Source organism: Pomacea canaliculata, linkage group LG9, assembly GCF_003073045.1.
Source record: "Pomacea canaliculata isolate SZHN2017 linkage group LG9, ASM307304v1, whole genome shotgun sequence".
Classification (NCBI taxonomy): domain Eukaryota; kingdom Metazoa; phylum Mollusca; class Gastropoda; order Architaenioglossa; family Ampullariidae; genus Pomacea; species Pomacea canaliculata.
Window position 1 is genome coordinate 10191713 of NC_037598.1, and position 22430 is coordinate 10214142.

The window sequence follows — 22430 nt, forward strand, 5'->3', positions numbered from 1 at the left end:
CATTGATGATGTTATCCACGCTGTCGAGGTCAGGGGGTCGATAATGTGGGGAAATGGCGTCCTCTGGCCTCAGGTATGGCCCGGCTCCTGAAGTCTCGGTCCTGAAGACTTCGCATCGGCCTTCATCCGCGCTGGGTGATGGTTTCTTGCTTGATAGGCGGGCTACCTGTCAGATGATTGTCCTGTCCTTCCGGGGTCCGCTGCAAATTAGCGGGTTCACCGATCTCTGAAGACTCATCAAGTTTTGTTTCTCTAAGCTCGGATTTTGTCCCATTATTAACGTGGATCACTTGCTTTTGCAAAGGTCCAGTCTTGCTTCGGCGATGCATGAAGAGAAATACCTGTTGGAAAATATATTAATAAAAATAAATAAAGTTATTCTGTCTCTACAAGTATTAGTCGTCAACCTATAAATAATATCTACTAATATCAACAAAGTCCCTTCTCTCAAACACTCACTACACGTGGGCAATTCCAACCTACGTCTAAATGATTTTCTTGATCAAAATAGGTTTGGTAATAAGAAACCCACACACAGACACAGACACACACGCGCATTGTCATACACTGTTTATTTATGATAGATTTGTAAGTGGGAAGAAAAGGTTACATGCTAAATTAAGACACCAGTTTATTACTCTACAAAGGCAGGTTTTCGAAGCTACATTATGTCGCGTCTCATGTTTATAGGTATTGCTAGCCAAAGCATTTTTCTTAACTTTATAGTTGGAAACATTCATTAGGAAAGAGAGAAAAGAGAAAGAACAAACCTTGATATAGCAGAACAACATGGCCGCAGTGCTTCCATGGTAACCTAAAGCTGCCACGACGACCACGAACTCTTTGTTCAGTGCGGGTCGTAGATGCACTCGTTAGGTTTACTGTTAGCGACACGGTCGACTATAAAAGCAGGAACCCAAATGATGATTGTAGCCGACCTAAAAAAAACATTTTTTAAAATTAAATTTTAGCAAAATCGTCATTTTCTTCTTTACATTAAAAAAGCAATATTAATTTTTAGCTTGCATCTAGCATAATCGGCTATTCTTTACTACTTTTCATTGCTTTTCTGAAAAGCAAAAAAAGTTTCAAATCTGTGTTTCGTAGATTGCCCACCAATCGAAAATTCTAGAATTGCAGAATCGGCGAATGAAAACTGAAGCTAAACTTTGTTTACACAAATTTTAGGAAAACACAGTTTAACTAACGTGACTGCTCGAAAATTTAATTTGCATACATTACACTCCTAACAATAATTACTAACGAGAGTCTTATGTTTCTTGTTTGTATTTAAAAAAAGCACGCAAACTAAGAAAAAGAGTTTGTGAGTGTAATCAATTAAAAATCCGCCTAAACTTGCGATAACATTTGACGATTATGTTTAGCTGATCTCATACTCCGCAGACATGAATTCTAAATATTAAAATATACTTTATTTAATATTAATTTTTTAGCGCTGATATTTTTGTATTTCTTTCCCTTGAACCACTTATTGCCTGCTAAGATGGATTTTTATCTCATCATGTCTTCATCAGTTTTTTTCCCCTTGGCGGAAAGACTCTTTGAGAAATAGAGCAATGGCAACCATGGGCAACGAGTTACATCGCTTCATGAATGCGGCTCCAAGTTGTGAAAAGTAAAAGAAACTCACCAGATGACAGCTATGATGACTCTGGCCTTGCGAGGTGTATTGTGGGTACGGTAATGGTTGCTCCAGTGGACCGACCAATACCGGTCGACAGAAATGGCCAGCAGTGTAAATATGGAGGCTAAGGTCATCCCAAAGTCCGTGAATATCCACAGGCCGCACAAAATCTGCAAGAGATTTGTCTATGTCATTGTTGCCTTCATCGTCATCGCAGTCATCATTGCAGATGACTTTGAGAATCCTTGTTATAGAAATGCGATGAAATTCTCGTTACTAAATGAGATTAAAAAAAATCTATAACACGACTCGAGAGAATCCATTACTAAAGATTGTACTTAGATTGGCGGGATGGCAAAGAGGTTAGTAGGTAACTTATAAAGATTGAATAACGATTTTCTCCTGGCTCAAAGCTTTCCTCTCTCGTTAGCTGGTCTGCTTTCACGCGACAATAAACACAGCGACCAGCAAATTAAGGTAAACAAACTGGAAAACATTTCATACATGATGACATCCATCTACAAGAAAACTTGCAAACCAACTAAAACTAGCAAAGCAAAATTTTCATTGAGGTTGTGACCATCATCCCTCATCTGACTCATCGTTGTCCAAGCTACGTTTGTAAATAAATAAACAAACCGTGACGCTAAGATAAACAATGTGACACTCACTCACTCAACAAAATCTTACCTCTCCGAACGGCCATGTCTCATAGATGTTGAACGCCGCATAGAAGCTCATGGCGATGAGGCCGACGAGGAAGTCGGTGAACGCGAGGTTAACGATCATCATGTTGAACGTCGTCCGCAACCTCTTCTCACGCGCCACGACCACCAGCACGAGCCCGTTGCCAACCACAGTGACGCCAACGATGAAGAACATGACGACACCCAGGAGAACCTTCTGCCACAGGCTGTCGCTGGAGGTCTCCGTCGGCGCCGGCGTCTCTGTGACGTAGTCACTGCTGTGAGTGATGACATCCGTGATGACGTCATGTTGGTGTTGTGATGAGTCACCATCATTCACTCCCTGCGGAATAATTCAGGAAGCGCTCACACTGACTGTCTAAAAGCATAGAGACAGTGAAACAGGGGACAGAGCAAAGAATGATCTGGAAACGAAAGCTGAATGAGAACAGCATGCCGAGAACGAAATTTTTATGACCGACAAGGACTGATTAGTAAGTTTTCTGTATGTTTCTTTAAAGTTAATACCCCGTTAAAAAAATCTGGTAGGCATAAAAATCGTTAATTATGGAAAGTGTGGTGTTATTTCCATAAAGAAGTGTAGAAAACACTTTAAAGAACCTGCTTTTAACTCTATTTTACAAGAATGCCTGTCAGGAAATCACTCGGTAGAAGCTGAAAAGGCCGCGTCCTTCGAGCTGGAAGTCTGTTTGCCTCCAACAATACCTGCTGCCTCCAGAAAATGCCAAAAGCGTGTTCGTCAGGTGCCAGACGCGGTGCTGATCCATATCAAAGACGCCCTTGATCCATTGATGGCATGTGTTCGCTCCAGTTGATTTCCCACACCAACGATATTTTACACCGCGGTTACCGGCTGTCAAAATAGTCTTACAGAAGCCAGCAGCTAGACTAATAAAAATGTTGAGTAACCTCCTTGCTGATTGAATGAGAAATACAAAGAATAGAAGGATGGAACGAGGAAACATGAGGTGAAACAAAAGGAACAGATTAGCTGAGCAGTCCTTGTTAATGAACATCCGTCACGTGCTACGACATGCGCGTGATTCTCGCCCACCTTACAAACACCATGTGTATATTCCTCGAGAAATGTAGCGCAAATTATGTAGAAAGTCTTACTGTGATATTTTCAGCGAGAAGTGTTAGTTTTTTTAATTATTTGTGTGTGGATATGGAAGAATGAAGCGAAAAGTTTGCAGCTGAACACATTTGTTGACAAAACAATTACAAACTGATGGAAGCGTATAAACTACAAATCAAAATGCTTTACACTTTTCTAAACTATGCCCTTAAGATACTTTTTAAGATAAAAGAAAGCAATATTTTGCAGATTTTTTTCTGTTCCCTTGTTTTGTAAACAACAATTAAATAAAATAGCAACTAATAGGAAAATAAGTTCTGGAAAGATCGAGAAACTTTTAATTGTTTATATGTATAAAATGCGTATCAATCAACTCCATCTGCAGCTTTTAGACACAAGAATTTAAATCTTAAATACACCTTTTTTCTTACTCTCTCATTTCTTCTTTCACTCTCTCTCTCTCTCACACACTCACACTCACGTATATATTATATGCACATGCATTTCTCTTTACTTACATTCTTCTTCTTAGGCTGCACGTTCAAATAAAGGTGTTCATGAAAAATAAAAACTAAGAACTACCGCCTAATAATATGCACATAGAAATGAATACACAGAAAACATTGACACAGTGACTGACAAATGAATGAAGTGAACACGCAGGCAGGGACTGACAAATGAATGAAGTGAACACGCAGGCAGGAACTGACAAATGAAAGAAGTGAACAGGCAGGCAGGGATTGACAGTCACTACACTTCCCGACACTCAAATGGCGCCAGTCTGTGTCACGATGCTGGCTCCTGTAGAAGTTGTCAATCCCAGTCATTTGAGTGTCATTCTGTAAATGTCTCTCGGTTTTTCTATTTCGCTCCTGCCGGCAGTTTTGTTTCATCAGGGAAAGAATTATCTGATAACAATGGTGACGGTTAAACAATTATTATGTCGGGAGGCGTCTGACAACAAAATCTATTTTTTGATAATAGTGAGAAGAAGGCAAAAAAAAAAAAAAAAAACTTCTGCAATTGGAATTCTAGAATACACAATGTCGAGCCTAGTGTTCGTCTCTGTAGGAGCAATTTAAATGACTTGTGAAACTCAGACAAACATTGTATCTACGTGTCTACTCTTTACAGTTTACTCACGACTCTACATAAATGTTGAAGCAGATAATTTTAGAACATTCATCCTCTTAGCTTCCTTATAAAGACGTTGGTAGGTGCGACAACGGAAAAGACTATTCATAAAAACATTTAAAATTATTATTGTGTATGTAGCTCTATGCTGTTAATAGGAGAAACTTAAATCTCTTTTCGTTATAAGAAAAGACAGGCACGAGATGACTGTTGTATTTTCTTTCTTTCTTTCTTTCTTTTTTTTTTTTTTTCTTTGTATTTATTTCCACAAAGGAAAGAGTAAATGACCGCCAGCATGGCTTTGTCTCGTGAATCACCCGATGTCACACCGACTTCACTGTGGATGCATCGTCTTTATTTGTCCACCCTGATATTTCTCTCTGGAGCGCACGCACGCACGCTTTCTATTAGAAGACTAGACCATCCTTTTACTTGCAATTTACCCCATTCTCGCCTTCTTTCTTTCTTTACATCTTTCTTTATTCTCTATTTTATCATCAGCAGCACTCACGCACCTCTCAGTCTAATACACACTCCCTCCGCACCAAAAAAGCCAACTTCATCCACCTAACCAACAGCGAAAAAAAAAAAATCTTTGGTTCTACATATTCATACTTTATTTTCCTTGATTTTTGTGGTTTCTGCTTGTTTGTTTAGGCTTTTATTCATCTTGTCTTCTACATTTTTTGTATTTTGACCCAGTATGAATCTTCTGCTTTGTTCTTAGAAGACGTTCCTTCTAAAACTTATCTTCATCCCTTCGTCTACAGTGCAGACCAGCTCAAACATTTGCTGATTCATTTACTTGTCTGCAGATTACAGTGTCTTGCTCAAGATTCGTTTAAAAGGGTTTCCCCCAACGGAATTTAATTACAAAGACCTACTTGCCGTTTGCTTTGCTTGTTACCCGAAGATGTGCTCGCAAAAAAAGTAAAAATCTATAAGACCTCTGTAAAACAAGCAATGATTATTGTATTTTTCTGTACTTTTTGTCGACATGGAATTCTCGATCACTGTCTTCCTCTCTGATTCTATTTGTCTTCTTTTCCCCTCTCCCTAGAACGAACACACACACACACAGAGCACGCACGCACGCGCGTACAGAAGAGTTAGCTGCTGTCTTCTGTCAGTGGAGGAACACAGGGAGGAACATGTCGCTTTATCATATGTTAAATATGTTTAGAATCACCACTAGGTCATACCTCCACTCTTTCTATAGCAGGAAGGAAATAAATCAAAGAAACATTATTTTGTAATTTACTCGTGATGATAGTTTACTTATAAATGATGGCGTGCGTGTCTGTTTGTGCACTAATTTGTTTTGTGGGCAATGTTAGTTTTAAATTTAAAAAATATTATTAAAAAAATTCCTCCACAACGCCTAGACCATTTATTGAAGTGGAAAATGAACATTAATGATTCTTGCTAACAAGAAAATGTACCGTTTGCAATGTTACCTATTTATTTTTCTTGCAGCTACAAAGAAATAAAGGACAGAATCCAGAATAAGCTTTAATATCGCTTCTTTTTGCAAAATATTTTCAGGTTAGCTCAGACAAGGGACTACCATGGGCTACGAACACGATCATTATAATGAGAAGTTAAAGTAAATTTTGTTTCCTCCTCGATGAGATAAGCATGCCACGGAACATCAATGTCTTTGCAAATGAGTCTGTGATTATACTTGAACATGGCTCTTAATGAGCTCATAGGTTAGATAAATATTTCATATTTGGTATTTATAAAATTTAAAAAAATTAAAAGACTTAAAATGATGACTTTAGATTATAGAAAAACCTCCATATGATATCAAAGTTACTTTCCTAAACACTTGATGTTATTGTTCAAACAATAAGACGTTTTTTTCGTCGGTTTAGCAAAAGGTTTACATAGTGTTTCTTGCTTAAAGGTCTACGTGGGGTGCAATTGTTTTGGAAATAACTTTGTGGAGATCAGTACACAGTATTACTTACCTAATCTCTAAAATAACATATCAATTCTTGTTGGCCCGAACCTTGAGAAGGGGTTAATTATTCTGGTTTTTGAAGGAGACAAGCCTTTTCTTTTCTTTTCCAAAATACTGTGAATAGTTTCAGCACTGAGGTACACCTGTGAATTTCAAAGTATCAACAAAGAATAGTCGAACTCGGCAAGTGCTTTGTGTCTGGCGAAAAAAGCAAATAAAAATACCTAGAACCTAGATATGTCAATTTTTTTTTCTTTCGTCTTTTTTTTCTTCTTACAGATTGTTCGTTTTAGAGATTTTATTGGTCTGTGTCATAGGAAGAGCACACGAATGGAAGACGATCTTCAAGGTATCATTATCACCAGAAATGATTGTTATCACGGAAAATTCCGTCTACGCCATGCCTAAAAAAAATGCACGGAATCAGCAAAAGGCACTCTCTGATAAGGTCGTTTAAACTCGTCCTTTGACACGGATACTATCGATATGACCAACGAATTAGAGAAAAGAAAAGAGTTTAGGTCTCTGTACAAGTAATAGCAGAGCAAGTTCTACATTTCCATACCACATTAATTTATTTCTCTAGCTCATCTTCAACACAGATTATGAAGTAAAATTGTTATACACAAGCATGTTTTGTAAATAAGTAAGGTAATCAAAGCTAAACTTTACAAAACATAAAGTAGTTGGGACATTTTTGTGTGTAAAACAATATTACTTATGGGTCAGAGACAAAAAAAAAAAGGGAAAAGGAAGAAGTACTTTATTTGTTAGGCCATCATCTTACTCAAAGGGATTCAACAACTTCACAGATCATTTTCTATTACCCTCTCCAAATTATAGTACTGGTCTTCCAGGGCTGTTGTCTATGAAATCTGTGCGTCATGTTTTGTAGCCGCTGTCTCAATTTTATATATACACATAAAACGTGACAATACCATCTTTTAAATCCAGAAAAGAGATATAAATATCTATTGTTTATTCATAAATGTCCAACCCTTTCTTTTCAAAGGTAGGAAAACATTACGAAGACCTGTGAGTAAAGACCAGAGAGATTTATTTTACTCCAGAGAAGGAGGATGACAGACGTACCTTACCGACGTTTCCAGCAAATGTCTCGATGCCACCGGTACTCCGACTGTCGCTTGTTGTTGTGTGGACAAAGTCTCGCCATCAAGACGAGCGACTTAAGTAGACCAGCAGGTGCAGGCGATGGATGGCTGGAGGCTGGTGCTCATCCTTAGACACATGCGTCGTCCAATCAGGCTTTTGCTGAACGATGACGTCACGGAAAATCGAACCACTTCTCTGTCCTCGCGACTGTTGGAAAAGACAGTTACCTTGAAGGTAAATGAAAACTTCTGCATAATGTACTAACAGATTCATGCAAACCAGGAATATGTAATATTTGAATGAAAAAAATAGTAATAATAATATTCCAACATAGAAAATAATAATGAAATAATAAAATTAAAAAAAATAATAATGAAAAGAAAAGGTTTCATTATGGGAGCCATGTCTGCCTTTAAAAAATTGATGGCACTCGATGAAAAAAATGAGGCTACAAATTATAGTAATAGTTTAATTCAGGGTAAAAACGCAATTTTTTTCATACAATCTAAAACTAACAGAATTTTAACGCTCCAGAAAATGAAAACCTGCAACCGTTTCTCTACGAGCTTTACGGATTGTTAAAAACTATTAACATTATTTAAACATACTAAAAAACACAAACAGGCGTGCACACACACACACACATACAAGATGTATTCTATTTCTTTGTCTCTCATGTTATTATGTGTTATACATATGTTTGAATTATGTGAATGGTAAATTATTTTTGTCTGTTGTGTAAGCAAGTGAGATTTATGTCATAATTTAAACATGTTTTGTAAAAGATGTTCACAAGCACGATAGTTCCTTGAACTCATAATCGCGTTTTCTTCTGTTCATACAACGTGTTGGTGAACTATAACGAATCTCATGAGTCATCGAGTCTTATCGCTTTCCTTTTCTCAAATGACATCTGACATATGCCGAAGCACAATAAAGAAGCTTGAATCCCTATTTCTGTCTCTTTTTCTTCCTTTCCTCTCTCTCTCTCTTCGATTCCTTCCTCTTGTGGTCCTGCAAGTGGCACTTTCTTTTCCTTTCATCCTCCAGGATTCTGCAGTTGGCGGCAAGCAGGCAGAACTCGATAGCCTTCTGACTACTGATGGTGGTACAGAGCAAAGAAAGAAACCTGTGCACGGTTAAAACTGTCATTGTCATGGTAATGTCTCCGTGATTTTTCTCCCTCTGGAAACCTTTTTCCACGGTCAAGATTCTTGCAAGCCACGATGTCACGGCACAGATATTCAGTTACTTCAAACCACGCGCACGCGTGCTGGCACAAAATACTTGCTCTGCTCAGAAACTAAGTAAATACGCAGGTATCGTCGCAAAATCGAAAAAAAATAGTTCAATGATTTTTCTTGCTTTCTGAGGGCTGCGGTGTTCAAGTACCTTCTGGAAAATTTGCTAAGTACACAAAAGTTGAGAAGACTAACGAAGAGTACAGGTGTACAGAACCCAGACGAGCACACGCACCCAGCATCCTTCATCCATTCCACAACCAGCCAGGACGGACAAGACCATCACCCTTGACCTGTCGTTAGTATGAACTTCGTAAACGGTTTTTCTTTTGCTTTCACAACCAGTATCAAACCACAGAATGTTCTTTTACTTCTCTGGATGGGTTCTCTTTCTGTTTCTTTTCCATGCTGAAAACGGGCGTAGACTAATAAAATTCTAATGTAGGAGAAAAGCAAATACAACAGAAAGTCACAAAATATATTGTCCAGTTTAGCAGCGATCAAGTACCGAAGATCATAATCTAATCTCACGCAGTGACCTGAAACATAAAACTACAGGCTTCATTAGCGATAAAGCCTGAGGGACAGATTCCAGTGGAGCGGACGTAGGGCAGGTCGATGTGGATTGACATTTTCAGCTTGAATGACTTAAACTCGATAAAAATACGTGAGGATATCAAACAGGTATGTTTTCTCTTCCATTGAAGGGAGTCTGTGTCTTCGAGTTTCACCTTTCGTAGTTCCGAACACATAGATTATCATTGACACCATGTCATGCATCTTGGACAAACAGAACGTTTCCCGAGGACTTAGCGCTCGAGAACACGAAAAAGGCGCTCATGATAAGATGTTTAACATTTCTTTTGATATAAAACAAACATGTCAGAACAGAGTTTAGAGTATTTTTAACGAGCACATTAATAATAATAATAAACTTATAGCGCAATATCCCCGGCCCTATGCACCTGCTCATGGTGCTTCACAAAACATACACATATATGACAACATGCAAAGTTGGTGTCTATAGAATGCCATACAGGATGAAAGTAAAATAACTTTAGTCAATACTATGTAACTAATTCACTGCACACTAAATTCACTCCCCACATTATCTGCACCACACAACAGAGCGCAGATGAGTCCGTCCATCTATCCTGTCCGTTGGTCGACGGCCTGTTCCCCGTCCGCAAAGAAACCTGAGACATGAGCCATCAGGATTGAGATTGATTGCTCACGCGAACGACACATGCCTCAACAGTCTCAGTTTGTCACCATATTATCCAGTATCGTGACGACAGCAACTTTAAAGACCAGCTTGACAGCCCATTGGCCAGAACACAACAACATCCAATATCATGTGGACATGACAGTCTGAGAGCCCACTGTCGAGGACAGAACAGCTACTGGCAAGATCAAACAAAAAAAAGAATTCTCGCACTGCCACAGACCTACTTGCCACATTACCTGGAAGAGTGGTGCCTGAGTAATCTCTATACTACAGCGCCGTCTGGTGGTGGTAACCTGCAAAGTCTCGTCCACCCTTGTTCAATCCTCGCTTCTCGCCAGTCTCCCCCAAGAGCGCCATGACAAACTATTGTTTCCGGATCTGAAATGGTGTTAAGTCCACGTCCCTAGCCTTCTATTGACAACTACTATCGTTGCCTAGCTACGTCATTGTTTGAGGCTGTTATTTCCACCACCAGTTGACTTCAGGTGCGCTAAAATTCACCTGTCTACCGGATGTGGATCTGGTTACCAGATAACGAAAATTTTAACTGGCTGCCTGTGGCTGGATGTTTGCGATTAGTGTGAAGCCTGTACTGCAACTCTATGCCCTGCTGTCTCATGACACGAGAAGTGTATATAAATATATATCAGTCTTATCTACTTGTCTGCGTACAGTTATCAGACAAACTTAGATCCGGTAAACCTGTCCTAATCAATACTAATTTTTCTGAAAGTTTTTTTTTCTGATAAACGAGTTCATTTTTGTTGATTGTATTCCATTGTTATCGTCACGATCAATAAAATATACATACGAGCACTCGGGATAACCAAAATATCACCTCATGTTATCAAATTTCTTTCATCATGTCAAGACTTTTCTTCAGTTATAGCCAACAATTTAAAGATTTTTTTTTCAAATTTTAGCAACAACAAAGTTAGAGCTGCTTACTTGTCGTTAGTCCTCACTTGCTTTGTTTCTGAAGCACACCAGCTGTGACGTGCAGCGAGAAGGAAACGTGAAGTTGTCGAACTGCCCGTAGTCACTGCAGTACACCACTACCTTCCACTCCAGTCCTTGCACACAGTAGCCGTCCACTGCCCACACTACGTCGTCCTGCCACGTGGCCACGTTCTCGATGTCACGTGACGTCGCCACCTTTACGGGGATCCCGGAATTTCTTATGCCATTAATCAGCCCGGAGTTATCCTTGATCTTAAACGCCCAGTACATCAGAACCACGTCCTGGTAACGTAGTCCGGGAGGACATTGTGATGATGTTTGTGTTCGGGCTGTTGTTGTTGTTTCCTGCAGGGTTGCAGGGTTCGGACCCGTCTGCAGACGATACACAGACATGACAGCAATGTTAGGAAAAAAAATGTTACGTATTGTTTAACTATATACAATAGCAACAGAGACCATAGAATGGAACGAAGAGAGTGGTTACCAAAAAAACTGCCCTACCGGTCTGGCCAATATGGAAGTCGCTTCGAAGGAGGCTCAGCCAACAGATCCCCGCACTGAGTACAGTCGTAAACACTGCTGCATGTGTGTTTGACAACATCGTGGTTGAGGTGGATGACTGGGGGTCCGTCAGTAGGGCTTGGGACGTTGCTACAGGAGTAGGGACGGACGTTTCCAGTGCAGAATTTCCCCGACTTCGCCACCTTCCGCTTGACTACCGGAGCGAAGCGCAGCGGCTGAGTGAAGAACTCCTTGCGCCACGCGTCGGGTGTACAGTCGTGACGACAGCGCGCAGCCCACAGATGAAGGCCAGACACCCGTTCCAGCAGCTTCTCGCAAAATATTTTGAACTCATTACATCTGTTTGGAACAAAAATACGCGCCTGGTGAAACGAACTTGTGTTTTTTCCCAGGGGTGTAGATGCTAGTGGCTTAACTGTATACCTTTTAAAAAAAATTTAAACTTAGGAAGAGAAATTAGGACTCACCTTTTTGCAAGGAAAAGGAGAAGATAAATATTTAGAGAGCCGTCAGAGACATATACTCTAAAGGGTTCAATACCTGTTTGTTATAAGCTGACCCAGGTGTGCAATGGGGACCTGAGGGCTGGAGAAGGTAAGAAAGCGAGTGTAAGGAGGAGGGCACTTCCCTCGTCTGAGATTAGGGAAGACGGGGATCTTGATTCTTACTGGAAGGTTACACAGCCACCTTTATTATTTTGTAATTTTGTTTTAACAAATGGAAAATGTTTCGGTGACAGAAAACTATTTTTTACGTTTTCTATCTTTTCAAAGTTTCGAAACGATTTTCAGACAGTGGAGAGAAGAAAATGTAATTTGATGGGGGAAAATAGGTTTTGTTCCCTCTCGTTGAGAGTAATCCAAATATTAAACATTACATTAATTTGTGTATGATTGAAAACATACTGCTTACACACATACCTATCATATTACTCACCCTTCAGGTCCAGCTTCATCAGCGATGACGCAAAGGTTAGTTCCCTTGGCCAGACAGGCAAGCTCTTCCACTGCTCTGTCGACGTCGTCTAACCCATTCTCAAAATTGTACTCGTGCATGGAAACCGCATTCACGGGGGTTATCGCTGTATCTTCTTGCTCCCCCTCCTTCCGGGCCTGCGCCTGGCTTGCCAGCAGCTGCGCGCGCAACCGAAGAGAGGCGGCGCGGCTGTACTTCCAGGTGCTGACCACGTGCACCTCATGACGCTGTCGCAGCCACTCCACGGCCTGCAGCAGCAGCACGACTGTCTTGCCGGTGCCCGGGGGTCCACACGCGAAGAGGCGAGGTGGCGCCTCGTGCAACACGTTGACCTGCTGCGGAAGGAGCGTCAGACGCGAGCAGCACGTGTCCGTGAAGTTGACGGCGTCTTGCGTCGTTCTCAGTGGCGGCAAGGGGGTCCACGGCACCTTCACCGTGGTTGCGGGGCCACAGAATCTGGAAACGAAGAAAGCAAAGGATTCTTAATATCTGTTTAGGTCACTTTTGGCGATTTACTGGAAAGATTTACTCATTGTTTGTTTCCTTTTGTAATGTTGAGCAGTTGAAGAAGTAACTAGCTTTTGAATCCATTTGCCCTATCTTAAAAAAGACAACATAAGAAACTGCAGTTAGAAAATCACTTCTTAATTCTCCTTTAAAGTTCTAAAATGCATATTAAACACATCTATACTTATCAATATTTTATTATACTTTGTATTTTTTGTGTTGAAATGACAGACTTTACTATCTTGCAATGATTCTAGTTTATCTTAAATTAGTATAAATCACTCCCTAGTCTACGGATCCAACTACAACAAAAAGAATTTTTAAAAAAGATATATAATTTTTACACCCCTGGGTCTGATTTACCAGCTTCTTTTTCTTCGTTGCTTTGAGCTATATATATATAGTGGCATTAATAAATTAATACAACATTAATACAACAACGTTGATGACCTCGCCATCGTCATTAAGCAGGAGAGGCTAGTGTCGTGCACAACGGTTTATTGGATGTTCGTGGTGTGACTAGCAGTCCCCCAAACTAGATTTTCTAAACCATCATCGGCTTGTCTTTTGTCTGAACCTTTACACTTTTATCCCATACATCATTTTGGATACTTCAGGCTTCTCTGTCTGTAGTGAGTTTTTTTTTTTTTTTTTAATATCAGGCTTTGGGAACGTAGACGTGTAAGACTAAAGGATTGAATGGCTGGGCAGAAACCAGGGTTGATCAAATAATTTATTCAAACAAAATAAACATAAAATGTTGAAAGTCTGATCAGTTCACAGCTGTTGTACTAGCAATCTGTCGACTCTGACCCAGTATTCCATTTTGCTAAGCCCTCAATGTGCAAAGATCATTGTGACTCAGTCGCCCGCCATTGGACTTTGAGCACCACACCCTCGTAGTGACAGGAAGTGAAGTGTCGGCTCGACCTGAACATGCACTGTCCTTGAATGATGTTAAGATTAGCTTTTTCTTCAATTTATTTCGTTTTTTCAAGGATCACGTAATCATTTACCTTCCTCAGCCATTTGTCATGTTCAATGTTACTTTTTTTAGTATTATTATTAGGATTTTTTTATTTTATTACATAATAAACAACAGCAGCAATAGCTGTTGAACGCAATAAGTAAAGGAAAATGGAACAGAGGTTAATCTGTCGTCTGCACCTCTTATCTCTCTCCACGTGTGACATGCCGGTTCTTCTGTCTATCGTCTATGATTAGTGACAAAGCTACACCGGAGGACTGCGTAAGAAGAGAAAAAAAATCGAAAGAAATCATTGCCAAGCAATAATAATGTAGTAAAGCGGATCGCTTCACGAGCAAAAGACACTATCCTGAAAGGAAAGAAAGAAGAAACGAAGAAGTTACAGAAAATATTATAAAGAAATAGAAAACAAGCAAAAGAAACTGAAAGACGGGGAAAAATGAAGTAAAAGTAACAAACGAAGAGTAAAGGATTTAAAGAATAAAGCAACGATCAGACGAATAAGCGAAAGAAAGAAGTATGTTACCTGGCCAATATTTTCAGGTACAGGTCGTCTGTCATGTTGGGGTCTTCATGGCTGGCTGACGATTCGTGCATTCCACCACTGTTGAACACGGCTTAAAACAGAATCCGTGACATGCCAAGGGATTTCTGGGTCAGACAGGTGATCAGAACACAAGCACAAGTCCACGGGGTCAGCGCCGGGGTCAGCAGCCAAGCACGTGCCCAAGTTCTGTTTGAAGCGCCAACAAGAAGTGTTACATTCAAAATGCACACCTTACCTTCGAGTGGTCTATGAATAACTCCATTTAGAAGTTAATAAGAAACTTGCAAGCATTGGATGGAATAAAACTGGTTTTGTAAAGTAAAATAATAAGTAAATGAATAAAGCTTATGTAGACGAGGCCGCTACGTCGAGTCACTTGCGATACTAAGTTCTTGGATCAGGTGCTTGGGATGACTGCTGGCGCAAATCCCTAACGATTAAATAATTCACTTGATACTAAATGTTCTTGGCTCTAATTTGTGTCTTTTTTTTCATCCCTTGTTTTCGTTTGGAAAATGATATATATTTACCCACTTTCTCAAATTCCATAAACATCAGATCAGTTTGCTGCTGAGTATGTATAAACAAGATGTGTTTGATGAACATTCGTCCAACACTTGAAACAGTCTGGTGTCTAGGGAAGAGAAAATCCTTACACACCCGCGATATTAAATAATCTCTACCTCTATCATATCGAATATCTCAACAAGGACGCGAAACAAATTTCACACATGTACACAACACTTGCACGCACGCGCACACAACGACTTACTCGCAGCTCTTTCGGGTCTCTCCCAAGGGATTTCCTTACAATCGACGCTTGTACCCCGGGTAGGAACAGTGCTTTGAGAATCCGCGGAGCAAGGTTCTGATCCGACACCAGGTGCGCCAGCACGCGCTCCGCCTTGTCCAGCTGCTTGATGGCATCCTTGACCCTCTTCTGCACCACCGCCGTCTGCTGTTCTTCTGACAGCTGCAGGTCGCCCCAGTTGTCGCCAACGGCTTTGACCTCTGCAACCACTATTCCGTACTTCCGGTGTAGGATGAGAAAGTCAAAATCACCCCTGGAGTCACGAGTCTTTAGGTCAGCGGCGCGAGGCAGGCGGACAGCGGCATCGGTAGCGGAAGCGGAAGCGGAAGCGGAGTCGGCTGCAGCGGCATAGCAAGGTTGTCGCAGATAATCGCCGTAATCCAGCTGCGAGATGACGAACATGGTTTCCCTTTGTTTGATCGCCAGTTTCTGCAGGCAGTGCCGGATTCGCTGCAGTGCTGAGTCGTTGCGGGTATCACTGACGTGCAGCACGCAGCCAGACCCTACCTTTGGTGCGTCCAGGGGAGCTTGCGGAATGCTGACCTCTTGACCCGCGAAGCTGCTGCTGACGTAGTGAGTCTTGTTGACGTGCAAGGCGGGTACGAAGTAATGTTCGTGCATCCACCCTGGGTACATCTCTCGTATGCAATGCTCCCAGAAGGCTTCTGGTTGCGGCGTTTCAGCTTCAACTTTGCTATTCGCCATCGATGGTCATCCGCGTGTGTTGAACAACGATCTGCAACATCTGTTGGGTATCCATAAACAGATAGTGTGTGACGTCACTTTTACCCACAATGCTCTGCTTTAAATTATTGCCCAAGGTACCGAGTCACTGTACAATGCTTTCTTGTGACTTCACACTTCCCCAACAAAATCAAAATAATTATTTTTACTTATGCTTATCTCAATGCCCATAATATGAACACAATTGCCAACCATAATGTGCCGAGTTACTAAACTTACAATATAAAAATTTAATATGTGAATAGCGAAGATGAATAGAATTAAAGAATGTCAGGGAGCTAAAACGTTTACTGAATAGAAGTAATATTGTCCGTTATAGTTTTATACTGCTGCACTTTGTTTACTAAACTTCTGGGTTTTTTTTTTACCTGGCTACTGCATTTTCATGTTGTTTTCCCTAAAGTCGAGTGTTATTCTTGATTGGGAAACTACAGCCATTTAAAAACTGAATTTTGTTTTCTTGTGTGAAAATAGTAAGAATGGCGTAACCGCCTGCCAGATTGTAAACAATCACTTGAATTGAATGAATCCTTTAGCTGATTACAAACTATTTCCTGAAGTCGTAATACCCGTTCAACTCCTTTTTTCGTTTCCGTGTTCGAGGCACAAACTTTACCGTGAACCGAAACTGTGGCTACGATTGTCTACACTACAGTCCAATAAAGTGCATCGTCAGAGGAAAATCCTGCAGACCACACGGTTCTGTATTATTACATATACCACCAACACCATCTCATACTCGTATCCACCACATCAGTCAACACCAAACAGACCCACAGTGTTGAAGAAGTCGGGGAGGAGGATGAGCCTAACTCGACCGAGGGGAAAGGGGACACTTCAGCTGGCTCCCTCCCCCGACTTTTGCCCTCACACCCACTCACCTGCACTTCCGCACGCGTACAGACTAACAGTCACACTCACCCGCGTGCGCAACCACAACCGACAAGACATTTGTACAACAAACTAAATTATAATTACAAGAAAATTAAGGTTGAATAATATGAGACGCAATAATGGACCCTGTCGTCCTGAATAGATACACATAGAACTGACAATCCGAGGTAAGCATACCAAACCTCTCGGGATAATGTTTGTCATCCCAACGAATTATTGTAACTTCTATGTGTTCTGGTTACAGAAAATCTGTAGCTCGCCCGGCAATCTTGGATTAAATGTGTACTACAGGACCCAGACTGCTTTTACCTCAACTGTGATAATTTATTAAAGTTCAAGATAGCTGAAGATTGCAATAAGCTCACTTTAAAAGATTTACAACACATCTAGAGAACAATGTGAAAAACATAGAAAGAACAGTTTGCAGAGGAGAAAGAGGCGCTAGTTAGCTTTGCATGTGACAGTTTCAGTCTTGAAATCCCAGCAAAGTTTCCTGTCATATATATATAATACACTTCAATGCTTTTGACATGTTTATACCCTTATTCTGAATGATAGTCTTGCCACTAGAAGAAACTTCTGACGGAGATCTTGCTGTTCACATTCCTTCAGCAAGTCCCCGTTGCCTTAACGCCGCCAGGGCATTCTTATAGTTTGGTGATGTGGTAATTTGTTACATCTTTAATTAAAATACAGGATTTATATCACGCCAGTTTCTGTGTGTTAAAGTAAACAAATTCCGAGAAACGGAAGGCAATGATAGATTTTGGGAAATACTGATGGAAACTTTGACTGATGCCAGCTTAATTATTTGAATGTATGTTTACACATCCTTCATTCAAGCCTTAGTCTGCAGTCATATATAGTGCTACACTGTGACAGCCACAAATACCTACTTCAATCCAACCGTTTCTATCCCCCTTTCATGCATCTACGAATAAGAGGTCACGTGCATCACCGTGGTTCTATTTTAAGAATACATACGACACAGAGCCATCTTCGTGTGGTTGACAGAAAATGTAAAGGTCGTGAACTATTAAAGATCACTTATCATCGTTGTATTACATTAGGAGTAACTGAGAGAATTGTGCAATTGACAAGCCCCACTTGGAATAATCACAGAATTGATTTGTGACCAAAAATGAACACACACGCACTTACTCGCATAGATACGCGTAAAAGCACGAGCACATGTAATTACTGGCAATCATACAACCACACCCTCCCCCCACACACACTATGTACATTTACACATGTACACATAATTAAACATGCATGCACTCGTGTGCAAACATCAGCATTAGGTGTTAATCACCCCAAGCACACTTTCTCTCACAGTATTTACAACAGCGCGCACTAGTCGATGCACGTAAATAAATTCTGACAGGAATGGCGTCGTTACAAAATGGCGGTGATGCCAACTGTAAAAGACCACACACATGGAAATGGTAAGAAATATAAAATAAAGAATGTACAGCAAAGGCAACAAACGAGCCACTCACCATTATATTACAGCCATTGTCACACGAGCAGCAGGATGCACACACATACACACATGGATGGCAGAGAATGAGTGTCAGCAGGTTGACCTGACCCACAGCACACCGCGAGGTCGCGATCCAGTGACGCTGTGGAGGAGCGTGAACAGTCGAGAAACGTTCTCAGAAAGGTTTTTCCTCGCTGCTATTTTTAAAAAAATCGCGATGGTGTGAAATGTCAGGTCGACACCTGGCGCTGGAGGGACCAGACGAGACCTATACATATACATACCATGCACACCGCTCAGCGCAGTTTGAAATCGGTAAAGCCACTGATTTTTCATTCATTGGGAATATTAATGTTTATTTTATTTAGTTTGTTTATTCGTTCTTTTGTTAGTTGCTTTGTTTGATTGATTTTGTTTCGTTGCTGTTTTTTTGTTTGTTTGATTGTTTTCTTTTCTTTCTTTGACTTTGAACCAACTGACCTCTGGGTGACAAGCAGCAACATAACACAATTTTCACAAAACAAAACGCCTTGTGAATGGAGGACGGATGTTAGTGATCAATGACTATAGTAGGAAGTGAATTCGACAGCGAGTTCAATGTTAACTGTTAGTTTAGGTTATTCCTTTTCACTCCTCGAGGAGCATAGGGCCCCCAATGTTAACTTTACTGGAGGATTGAATTGGGCTCCGAAACGCAAAACTCTCCAACAAAACAAAAATAAAATAGGGGAAAATCAACATTCATGTAACATCAACAACATTCAAAGAAAAGAAGTTTGACAGGATGATTAATCTTGTGAATACTTTTTTTAATGAACGTGCTTCAGTTGTTATTCTTTTTCCCTTGTTTTCGCACCGTTATATCTTAACAATATTGAACAATTGAAATACTTCCTCTTGTACGAAAAGTTGAGTATTCTACCTTCAACTAGTTAGGTAAACCGGAAAATTTGTCCCAGTATTTCAACAGGCTATCTCTGTAAACGAGAAAAGCTACTGACATTGAGACTTCAACTGAAATGGTTTTTTTTTTTCCTTTCCTTCGGGGAAGAAATAGAAACTACACACGTTCCTCTCGAGCATGGTTCGTACACAAACCCACTACAAGCAAACACAAAATCACATTCTAGCCAAAACTCGCTTTTTGAATTTTTGGGGGTTGGGAGAAGTAGAATCAAAATCAACAAAATGTTGGCATTACTTTTAGCAAGAAGCCGTGCTTTTGATGTGGTTTCAAACGACTAAACATACTTCAGCTCCAACAAAAGTAAGCAAAGAAAAACAGGAAATATACTCACGTGATCGAGTTGGGTGTCACTGGCAACGAATATCGTGTCACCGAATGCAAGACATCCCGATACTGACAAAGAATGATTGGAAAAAAAGCTATCAGAAATAAAAATAAAAAATAAAGAAACTAAGGCATTGCTAGGTATTAAGTGGTAGGCATACAGAGCTAAACAGATTCAAGAGTACAAAGATAATAAAAATATAGATGACAAAAACTGAAGCTACCGACCTTAGTACAGAGAGTCAGCTGGCGGGAATAGAATCAGAAAAATAAATTGTATATATAGCACTGACGCCAGTCATTGAGTGAATCAAAATGTCAGCCATGCAAGTCAGCTGCTCACATATCTGGTACTTGATGAGTTCAAAGTGTAACTGTTGCCGCCCAATCTAGTTAAACGGACACATCGCATCTCACATTTGCCAAATACTAACATGATAGTCACATTATTAAGTTATTTTCACTTCCATCCACAAGTGCCGAATCCATGAACGTAGCCTTACTAACATGGTCATATAAGGGACAGATTAGAACATACTACAAGTAATTTGTATTACACAAAATACAGTCCATAGATTCTCTCCGGGAGTTATGTTCCATTCCGTATAACCGTACTTCGCTATTCCAAGCCAAGCTACAAAAAGAAGTACGACACTAATCTTGCACTATACGCATACACTAGAAGAATAAGAAGATATAGTGGGTAAAGAAAAAAAACAAGACAACAAAGTAAATAAAGCATCTAAGTCCAGACCGTGGGGAGAACTGTACAGGACCACAGATCCGTAAAGCTGGAGACGGGTACCAGCAAAGCAAAACTTTCGGACTGAGACATAAACACTACCACAGATCCTCCCTAATCACAACAGACTCCCTTCATTCGACACAAGACAGAAGCCACAACAGATCACGTGGGGAGGAGGAGGGTATACCGAACTTTTCACAACCTCCCCCACTCAGGTTTGCAACAGATACCCGTTCTTTCTCTCAATATGATACAAACTACCTGTCCTGCCATTCAATTATTATTTCAACAATAAAAAATAAGTAGATAAGTATTTTACTGAACTGAATCCCAAGGAAGGCCACAAAAGGGTAATCAACCCTCTCTCTTAAGCACATACTCAGAGATCCATCCAATCTAGTAACAGCTTTTGCCGTAGTTTCCTTCACACCAATATTATTGTTTCCATAAAAGGTTTTCTCTGACTCTGATTTTATCCAAACACCGTCTAATAATAATAATAATAATAATAATAATAATAATAATAATAATAATAATAATAATAATAATAATAATAATAATAATAATAAAATAAAAAATTTACTCACGCCTCTTAAGCTATATTCAACAGAATAACAATTTTCCACTAATATGCGACTCAGTCTTTGCCCCTCTGAGCAGGCTCAACACTTCTCACTCCCTGGCAATGATTTGTTCAGAGGGAATCCTTTCCTCAGGATTGTGTAATCTCTCAGTGGGTGGGGCACTACTCGCTCTCGGGTGCTAATGGCGCTGGCTTAGCGATCACATCACAAAATATCTTCGTATTTTTTCCCACTTCCCAAATGTTGTTTTCCCTGTTTTTTCCCCTTTTTTTATCCCTCACGCGCAAAGTTTTTGAGATCTCATTTATCTGCATTCTGATCATTAAATTGGCATTTTTCACGCGCATTCGTTTTATTACAGACAAAACTTAATCTAATTGGTATAAGAAATAATTAGAGTTATTTTGTTTTTATTTACCTGAAGAGAGACTCATTAACACAAGTCCCTTCCTTCGTGGTTATGGACAAGCGTGCGTAGCGTTAAGTCAGTGCTGGGCCTGAGCACCCTGGACATGACTAGTAAATGTTGCTCAAAATATCATAGAAGAAGACAGGTTTGAACTTCCAGGTCCAAGTGGAGTGATATGTAGGGTCCGCTAGGCGTCGCTGTAACGCTTTGAAAACTTCCTCGGTAGGTGACGTGTGTTGGTAAATATCTCTCGTCCTGTCAGGATTTGTCCATATATCATTGGTGGTTCAGCTGCAATAAATCTCTTCATTATCTTGTTTAATTTGTGACAGTGAAAAGTACAGTGTTGACAGACAATTTAACTATAAATAGTCAACAATACTAAGTGTAACAATACTTTATATATTTTGCTTTGAAGCATACGCTTCTCTATTTTAAGTCTCATATATAGATATTTGCAATCGTTTTGTGTACCATATTTTCCGTCCTTGATAATTTCTTCAAAGCAAATCTCAATACTCGGGTTGCATTACATAAATCTTGTAATTCTTTTTTTTTTTTTTTTTTTTTTTTTTTTTGCTAAATGACAATAAAAGACAACAGCACTTTCAAATTGGGAACGAACGTTCATTCATTCTGTCAGGAACCACATACATCTTGAGTCCATGCACAAATGGGTGACATTGTTTGATATAATATTATGGATTAAAACATTCTTCTATATTTATAGCATTTCCTCATGATCCTTCCTATCACAACTATCATCCCGTAGACTGTATGAATTATACTCTCATTTTTCAAAGCCTTTGTCGTTGTTTCAAGGGAAGTAACTACAAATAATCGCTACAAACACGT

At 40.0% G+C, this 22430-nt stretch overlaps 2 protein-coding genes across 8 annotated transcripts; both read right to left on the bottom strand.

The window, feature by feature from the left end:
* Positions 1–206: 206 nt before the first annotated feature.
* Positions 207–2680, bottom strand: LOC112572141 (muscarinic acetylcholine receptor M3-like; the record flags this gene model as incomplete). The annotated part of the gene is made up of 4 exons (XM_025251694.1): positions 207–341; positions 771–938; positions 1652–1815; positions 2336–2680. Coding segments are annotated over 3 exons (600 nt in total), but the record flags the coding sequence as incomplete, so codon positions are not given.
* LOC112572358 lies at positions 2538–21742 on the bottom strand. 7 transcript variants are annotated; one of them, XM_025251990.1, is made up of 11 exons: positions 20066–21035; positions 19845–19906; positions 18563–18688; positions 15384–16167; positions 14591–14797; positions 12531–13025; positions 11574–11933; positions 11061–11444; positions 7623–7850; positions 3058–3240; positions 2539–2674 (listed from the first exon to the last, which is right to left on the bottom strand). In XM_025251990.1, the coding sequence occupies exons 5-8, from the start codon at positions 14659–14661 to the stop codon at positions 11342–11344; spliced, it is 1029 nt and encodes a 342-aa protein (XP_025107775.1). In that variant the 5' UTR covers positions 14662–14797; positions 15384–16167; positions 18563–18688; positions 19845–19906; positions 20066–21035; the 3' UTR covers positions 2539–2674; positions 3058–3240; positions 7623–7850; positions 11061–11341. The 7 variants fall into 7 exon arrangements, with proteins under 7 accessions (XP_025107779.1, XP_025107775.1, XP_025107777.1 ...); XM_025251994.1 differs by lacking the exon at positions 3058–3240 and having other exon boundaries at positions 2538–2674; positions 7628–7850; XM_025251992.1 differs by lacking the exon at positions 3058–3240 and having other exon boundaries at positions 2542–2674; positions 15384–16158.
* Between the last annotated feature and the right edge of the window lie 688 nt (positions 21743–22430).